At 51.2% G+C, this 8,174-nt stretch overlaps 2 protein-coding genes across 3 annotated transcripts in view; one reads left to right on the top strand and one right to left on the bottom strand.

Annotated features, from left to right (window-relative positions):
- Positions 1-4,221, top strand: part of LOC132474940 (S-arrestin-like) — a 9,486-nt gene extending 5,265 nt beyond the window's left edge. For both annotated transcript variants that reach the window (XM_060075875.1, XM_060075874.1), the window contains exons 12-15: positions 1,065-1,142; positions 2,528-2,542; positions 2,853-2,905; positions 3,873-4,221. In XM_060075875.1, the coding sequence (XP_059931858.1) occupies positions 1,065-1,142; positions 2,528-2,542; positions 2,853-2,905; positions 3,873-3,919 (193 nt within the window). In that variant the 3' untranslated portion in view covers positions 3,920-4,221. The remainder of the gene's footprint in view (positions 1-1,064; positions 1,143-2,527; positions 2,543-2,852; positions 2,906-3,872) is intronic.
- A 1,052-nt stretch (positions 4,222-5,273) lies between these two features.
- Positions 5,274-7,826, bottom strand: LOC132474928 (complement C1q and tumor necrosis factor-related protein 9). The gene is made up of 5 exons (XM_060075856.1): positions 7,691-7,826; positions 7,001-7,364; positions 6,761-6,841; positions 6,595-6,675; positions 5,274-6,518 (listed from the first exon to the last, which is right to left on the bottom strand). Exons 1-5 carry the CDS (start codon positions 7,745-7,747, stop codon positions 5,557-5,559), a joined length of 1,545 nt encoding a protein of 514 aa, XP_059931839.1. The 5' UTR covers positions 7,748-7,826; the 3' UTR covers positions 5,274-5,556.
- Positions 7,827-8,174: the final 348 nt, after the last annotated feature.

Raw genomic sequence — 8,174 nt, 5'->3', positions numbered from 1 at the left:
TGATAAACCTACCCTTTAGCTGATACATTGATAACCCTAGCCTCTTACTGCTACAGTGATAAACCTAGCATGTAGCTGATACATTGATAACCCTAGCCTCTTACTGCTACAGTGATAAACCTACCCTTTAGCTGATACATTGATAACCCTAGCCTCTTACTGCGACAGTGATAAACCTACCCTTTAGCTGATACATTGATAACCCTAGCCTCTTACTGCGACAGTGATAAACCTACCCTTTAGCTGATACATTGATAACCCTAGCCTCCTACTGCGACAGTGATAAACCTACCCTTTAGCTGATACATTGATAACCCTAGCCTCTTACTGCTACAGTGATAAACCTACCCTTTAGCTGATACATTGATAACCCTAGCCTCTTACTGCTACAGTGATAAACCTACCCTTTAGCTGATACATTGATAACCCTAGCCTATTACTGCTACAGTGATAAACCTACCCTTTAGCTGATACATTGATAACCCTAGCCTCTTACTGCTACAGTGATAAACCTACCCTTTAGCTGATACATTGATAACCCTAGCCTCTTACTGCTACAGTGATAAACCTACCCTTTAGCTGATACATTGATAACCCTAGCCTCTTACTGCGACAGTGATAAACCTACCCTTTAGCTGATACATTGATAACCCTAGCCTCTTACTGCTACAGTGATAAACCTACCCTTTAGCTGATACATTGATAACCCTAGCCTCTTACTGCTACAGTGATAAACCTACCCTTTAGCTGATACATTGATAACCCTAGCCTCTTACTGCGACAGTGATAAACCTACCCTTTAGCTGATACATTGATAACCCTAGCCTCTTACTGCTACAGTGATAAACCTACCCTTTAGCTGATACATTGATAACCCTAGCCTCTTACTGCTACAGTGATAAACCTAGCATGTAGCTGCTACAGTGGTCAACCTCCAACTGCTACAGTGACATCAATAGCCTCTAGTTGCTACCGTGATAAACCTGGCCTCTAACTAGGCACAGTGATAAACCTAGCCCCCGCTAACGTTATGATGCTCACCCCTCTACCTCTCCCGGCGTCAGAGTGAAGGACGAGGTGCTGAAGGAGGTCCAGGGGATCCTGGTCTCCTACCGGGCTGTGGTCAGGATGATTGCCTCCGGGTGAGTCATCCAGACGGGGAGTGATACGGGTGGTGGAGAGGGTGAGACGGGGGTGGAGGGAGACAGGAAGTGTGGAGAGTGAGCATGAGGGTGGATGCTAAGACAAGTGGAGGACGAAACAGGGGGTGGAGGGCGGTTCATTTGGTGTATGGAGGGTGGATAGGGGGTTGAGGGTGAGGCCGATGGAGGCTTATGCAGGTGGTATAGAGAAAGACAGGTGGTGTAAAGAGTGAGACAGGTGGTGAGGGGGGAGGCAGGTGGAGGATGAGACATGTGACGCAGAGAGAGTGAGACAGATATTGCAGTGAATGAGACAGGAGGTGGAGGGAGATGCAGGTGGAGTGTGCGACAGGTGGTAGAGAGAGACAGGTGGTAGAGAGAGACAGGTGGTAGAGAGAGACAGGTGGTAGAGAGAGACAGGTGGTAGAGAGAGACAGGTGGTAGAGAGAGACAGGTGGTAGAGAGAGACAGGTGGTAGAGAGAGACAGGTGGTATAGAGAGACAGGTGGTAGAGAGAGACAGGTGGTAGAGAGAGACAGGTGGTAGAGAGAGACAGGTGGTAGAGAGAGACAGGTGGTAGAGAGAGACAGGTGGTAGAGAGAGACAGGTGGTATAGAGAGACAGGTGGTAGAGAGAGACAGGTGGTATAGAGAGACAGGTGGTAGAGAGAGACAGGTGGTAGAGAGAGACAGGTGGTAGAGAGAGACAGGTGGTATAGAGAGACAGGTGGTAGAGAGAGACAGGTGGTATAGAGAGACAGGTGGTAGAGAGAGACAGGTGGTAGAGAGAGACAGGTGGTAGAGAGAGACAGGTGGTAGAGAGAGACAGGTGGTAGAGAGAGACAGGTGGTAGAGAGAGACAGGTGGTAGAGAGAGACAGGTGGTAGAGAGAGACAGGTGGTATAGAGAGACAGGTGGTAGAGAGAGACAGGTGGTAGAGAGAGACAGGTGGTAGAGAGAGACAGGTGGTATAGAGAGACAGGTGGTAGAGAGAGACAGGTGGTAGAGAGAGACAGGTGGTAGAGAGAGACAGGTGGTATAGAGAGACAGGTGGTAGAGAGAGACAGGTGGTATAGAGAGACAGGTGGTAGAGAGAGACAGGTGGTAGAGAGAGACAGGTGGTAGAGAGAGACAGGTGGTAGAGAGAGACAGGTGGTATAGAGAGACAGGTGGTAGAGAGAGACAGGTGGTAGAGAGAGACAGGTGGTAGAGAGAGACAGGTGGTATAGAGAGACAGGTGGTATAGAGAGACAGGTGGTAGAGAGAGACAGGTGGTAGAGAGAGACAGGTGGTATAGAGAGACAGGTGGTAGAGAGAGACAGGTGGTAGAGAGAGACAGGTGGTGAGGGAGACTGATGATTAACTGTTCTTCTTTTTGGTCAACAGAACGGTGGGCTCCAGGTAAGATTGTCGTATCCACAATACTAGTATACTACTACTACTATTACTACACCACAACACTACTACTACTACTACTACACTTACTACTACTGCTAATACTACTATTATTATACTACAATACTACAACTACTACTAATACTACTACACATATACTATACTACAACCACTCCTATGAACTGTTTCATGGAGTAGTATATATATATTGTTTGTCTTTCTACCTGTCTGTCTGACAGCCTGTCTACCTCTCTGTATCCCTGTTTCTACCTGTCTGTCTCTCTGTCTACCTGTCTGTTTGTGTGTCTGCCTACAGTGAGGTATCTGTGGAGGTTCCTTTCAAATTGATGAATCCTAAACCTGAACCAGGTAACTATCATCACACTCCTCCTCTCTCCTCTTTCCTCCTCTCCTCTTTCCTCCTCTCCTCTCTCCTCTTTCCTCTCTCCCTTCCTCTCCTCTCTCGTCTCAGATTATTAATTCTGCTGATGGCAGCATAGTTCAGACATTCTCAATCCTGTCTAATCCCCTCCCACACACACACACACACACACACACACACACACACACACACACACACACACACACACACACACACACACACACACACACACACACACACACACACACACACACACACACACACACACACACACATTCAGGCACACACACACACCCACAGACACACACATGCACATGCATACTTGCAATCTACACACATTGAAATACCTCTTATATAACTCTCAACTTGATGTCTCCCTTTTTCTACATGTCTACCTAAATGTCTGTGTCTGTCTGTTTACCTTTCCACCTGCCTGTCTGTCTACCTGCCTGTCCACCTGACTGTTTGTCTGTGTGTCCAGCCAAAGAGAGGTGAGTGTGTTTCATGCGAGGATGTTATTACTACTATTACATTAGTAGTACATTATCATGATACAACATCACATTTTACTACGTTACATTTGATTCATAACATTAGTCATACAATTTCATGGCACTACATTTAATTAGTACTAAATTATCCTACTACTTCATTATAATATTCATCAAATGAGTGCTACATGACAGAAGTACTATACGATCCTAGAACTACATTATCCTAGTACTACATTACAGTAGTCTGATGGGTCCGCCTCCCTGATAAGGAAAGACTAAACAATCGTCTGATGTCTCTGTACCTGTGTGTCTCTCAACCTGGTGTCCATCTGACTGTCTCTCTCTCTCTCTCTCTCTCTCTCCCTGTGTGTCTCTACCCTTCTGTATCCTCACCGGTCTGTCTCTCTACCTGTGTGTCTTTCTCTCTACCTGTGTGTCTCTGTACCTGTCTGTGTGCCAGTGGGTCTGCTGATCTGGTGTTTGAGGAGTTTAAAAGGGACTTCATGAAGGGAGTGGTCGGGGAAGAAGATGAGGAGAACTAGGAGGCCAGAGGATCCCTAGGGGGCCAGATCAGCCCTAGGAGGCCAGATCACCATTAAGAGCAGGATGACCACTCGGTCTTTAGTATGTTGTTACCATGGTCACGGTAAACCCTTCATCTCAGCTTGAGGGAGTAGAGATGAGCCAATCAGAGCGGTGCTATGCAAATGGCTGGTCTAGATCCCAGTAGATGACTGCTGAGTTGTAGATAAGAAGTAGAAATGATTAACTGTTACAACCTCCTCACCAATAAATACTGTTCTATGACTGCATGAAAAATGACTCTTTTCTTTTTGTATTTATGTGTAACCATACTTACACATAAATTACCCCATCCATATGTCATCAATACATGTATAATTGTATTTATATTTTTTATTATTACATATATCTTCTCAAGATAATCATTACATTTTTTCTAGCTTTTTAATTCTTTATTATTAATCTTTCGTTCAAGGGACATTCAAAAGGATAGACTTTGCCGTAGTTACCAGCAGAAAGAGAATTAAAGAACCAAAACTATTGGTTCTACTGGGAGCTGCCCAGTACAACCAAAGTCTGCCACTGGTTCTCCTGGGCTGTCTAGTACTACCATAGTCTTCAACTGGTTCTACTGGGAATGGCTCGGTACACCCACAGTCTTCTACTGGTGGCTCCCGCACCATCCAGTCATACATTGTGCAGGTTGAGTGATGAACCTGTGACAGTGGGTGTTTCCCTTCTGTGAGGCGCCTCACCGGGTGTTGCCTCTGTCTTTGTCGTGGACATCCAGGGCTCCGTGGGGCGGGGTCTGCTAGCAACGTCCAGGGAGCATCACGTAACCCGTGGGTTAGCAGTTAACAATGGACTGGAGCATATCACTAACTAACTAGAGTAATATATACAAGAATCCCTGAAAGTAACTAAAGTAACATATCCTAGAGAATCCCTGTGTCCAACTAGAATAACATTTATACCAGAGTATATCTGTAGCTGAGTAACATATATACAAGAGTGTCCATGTAACTGACGACAGGTATATAGGACCAGAGCATATATGTAACTAACTAGAGTAACATAAACAAGAATCCCTGAAAGTAACTAAAGTAACATATACTAGAGAATCCCTGTGTCCAACTAGAATAACATTTATACCAGAGTATATCTGTAGCTGGGTACCATATATACAAGAGTGTCCATGTAACTGACGACAGGTACATTGGACCAGAGCCTATATGTAACTAACTAGAGTAACACATATACCAGAGTATCTCTGTAACTAACTACAGGTTTATAGAACCAGAGGAAAAGGAGCAAGAAGGAGTCCTGTTTTTGCGAAGGCTTGGAGAGAACGTCTTTCTTTAATGCCGGTACTCCGAAAGAAACACACACATGAAAGGAAGCTATACAGAAAAAAACATGAATCATTAAAGGCTTTGGCCAGCAGAGAAAAAAGTTGTAATGAACCGCGGAATATATTCTAGGTTGATCCTCCTCAGACCCACTGGTGCTGCTAAGCACCTGACTCTGTCGGCAGCTCTCGCTCAGCCTCCCAGGGAGCGTTTGATCCAACGACGGGGTCCGCCGGTGGGGCGACGACTGGGCCCCCCCGTGGTGTCGCTCGGTCACTCGACAGGGGTGACCTCCGTCGGCTCCGAGCTGATGGTCGCGTTCGGGCCGGGGCCGCCCGGCAGGGTGCCCCACTCGTAGGGGCCCCTCGTCACGGCGACGGCGGGGTACAGCGGCTGCCTGAGCTCAGGCATGTAGCAGGTGTCGGGGTGGAGCAGGTAGCCCGAGAAGGTGCTGCTGGTCTCGCTGCTGGCGTACATGCCGTTGGTCATCTGGTCCCTGACCTGCAGCCACACCCCGTCGCCCTGCACCAGGTTCAGCACCAGCTGGTGGGAGGCGGTGCCCAGCAGGGCGGGGTGGGTGGTCTTCACCTGGGGCACGTAGTTGTGGAACAGGCCCACCTTCAGGATGCGGCTGTACACCGTGAGGGCGTAGCTGAAGACGTAGGTACCGTTGACGGGGGCGGTGTAGATGCCCCCCAGGGGGTCGTAGTGGCCCTGCCGGTTGTCGAGGACCCGAGTGAAAGCCACGGGGGCGTCGGGAGGGGGGAAGGAGACGGCCAGGCCCATGGCGAAGGACGACTGGATGGCCGGCATGCAGGGCCCCGGGACCCCCCTCACCCCCATCTCCCCCAGGTCACCCTTGGCCCCCGGCTCCCCCGTCCCGCCCCTGGGGCCGGAGGGGCCGTCCGCCCCCCCCTCCCCCTTCTGCCCGCTCTCCCCCGGGGGGCCTGCCGCCCCGTCGTCACAGGAGCAGTCTCCCTGAGGCCCCGCCTCGCCCCGGCGCCCCGGTTCTCCGGGCGCCCCCTGGGGTCCCAGGTCGCCCTGGTCTCCCTTGGGGCCGCCGTCCCCCCCTTTACCCCCGGTGCCCGGCAGCCCTCGAGGCCCGGTGGACCCGGGGAGTCCGGGTCCTCCTGCGGGCCCCTCCACGGGTGCGCAGGTCTCGGGACACACACCGTCGTCCCCCTTGCCCCCCGGCTGCCCCGTCCGCCCCTCCAAGCCGGCCTCCCCCTTGTCACCTGGGGGACGCAGGTCAAGGGTCACGTCTCCGTTGTTGCCAGGTCAGGGGGCCACATCTAGAGGTCGGGCACTCACCTTTATATCCTCTCTGTCCTTTAGGCCCCAGGGGGCCCTCAGGACCACCGTCTCCTTTAAGGCCCTCGTCTCCCTTCTGTCCTAAAGACACACACAGGACCAGAGTCAGCACAGGCCGTCCCTCAGGGTTCTGAGGCCGCCGTGACCACCTGCCCTCAGGGGTTACCTTTGATTCCCTGTCGCCCCGTGTACCCCGGCGGACCGCTGACCCCGGTCAGTCCTCTCCTGCCAGCGCTCCCCGGGCTTCCTGGGCGAGGGGGGAGGGGTGCATCAGTACAAACAGCTGAATGACACTTAACAGCCCCTGTGCAGGTACCAAACCTGATGAGGGGGTGAAAGAAAGAGTAAGGGGGGGTGAGAGGGTGAGGGGGTTGAGAGGGGGGTAGGGGGGAGAGCAGGGGTGTACCTGAAAGTCCTCGCTCCCCAGGGTCTCCCTTGGGGCCGTGGCGCCCCTGGCAGTGGAAGCAGATGCAGAACCAGGGCACCTGGTCGGCTGGCAGGGGGACCGGGGAGTCCAGCAGCATCTGGCAGTACGCCTCCGTCTGCTCCCCTGGGAGGCTGACGTTCTGCCCCATGCCCCCCTCAAAGCTCTTCCCCCCAAGATCCTCCATCCCGGGAGGTAGGGGGAAGGGGGGGAACTGGTCGTTCTCGGGGGGAAAGGGGGGGAACTGGTCGTTGTCGGGCGGGAACGGGGCGGGCGTCGATGGGTCCGGCATCGCCGTCGTTAACGAAAAGAAGACGAGGTGCATGAGCACTGCAAACGTACTCATCTAGAGAGGAGAGAGGGGAGAGAGGAGAGAGGAGAGAGAGGAGAGAAGAGAGAGAGAGGGGAGAGAGGAGAGAGGAGAGAGAGGAGAGAAGAGAGAAAGAGAGAGAGAGGAGCGGAGAGAGGGATGAGAGGAGAGAGGAGAGGAGAGGGAGAGGAGAGGGGAGAGAGATGAAAGAGGAGAGAGAAGAGAGGAATTTAATATTGGCGAATATTTAATGTATGATAAATTAGCTGTCCATGGACACACTCACACACACACACACACACACGCACACGCACACGCACACGCACACACACAAACACAGCGCTCACTCCTGCTCACCCTACCGTGTGTCCGGGTGTCTGGTCCTCAGGTGAGTTGGGGGCCACCTGCGGGTAGAGCATCTTATACCCCCGGCCCCGCCCACACCAGGCCACACCCTGCCCACTGTGTTTGTGTGCGTGTTGAAGGCTCTGAATGTACGGTTTAGGGAGGGTCCGGGGGAGAGTTGACCTAGCAGACTGGAGGCTGCAGTGAGCATAAAGGTGTGTAAGAGGAGCCTGGGAGCTATAGGAAGAGCTCTTTATGGAGTCCTCCTGGGACCTGCAATGAGGCCTCAGCCCATCTCCCTCTCTCTAGAGAGAGAGAGAGAGAGAGAGAGAGAGAGAGAGAGAGAGAGAGAGAGAGAGAGAGAGAGAGGTTAAAAGTACACCAACAACCGACAACTATTTGTACAAATATTTGTATTTATAAGAAAAAATTACTTCATCTAGTATACATTGCAATATAAAAAATTCAAAACAACAAAACACACGTAGTATTTGAAAGTGC

This window comes from Gadus macrocephalus, chromosome 16 (assembly GCF_031168955.1).
Source record: "Gadus macrocephalus chromosome 16, ASM3116895v1".
In the NCBI taxonomy this organism is placed as follows: Eukaryota; Metazoa; Chordata; class Actinopteri; order Gadiformes; family Gadidae; genus Gadus; species Gadus macrocephalus.
Note: the sequence above shows the minus strand (reverse complement) of the source record. Positions and strands in the feature narration are given on the sequence as shown.

Coding starts and splice junctions, on each gene's coding strand:
- LOC132474928 (XM_060075856.1), bottom strand. CDS start 7,747: ATGCTCTACCCGCAGGTGGCCCCCAACTCACCTGAGGACCAGACACCC. Junction 7,365..7,690: donor ACCAGACACCCGGACACACG/GTAGGGTGAGCA, acceptor TCTCCTCTCTAG/ATGAGTACGTTTGCAGTGCT. Junction 6,842..7,000: donor TGGGGAGCGAGGACTTTCAG/GTACACCCCTGC, acceptor CCCCTCGCCCAG/GAAGCCCGGGGAGCGCTGGC.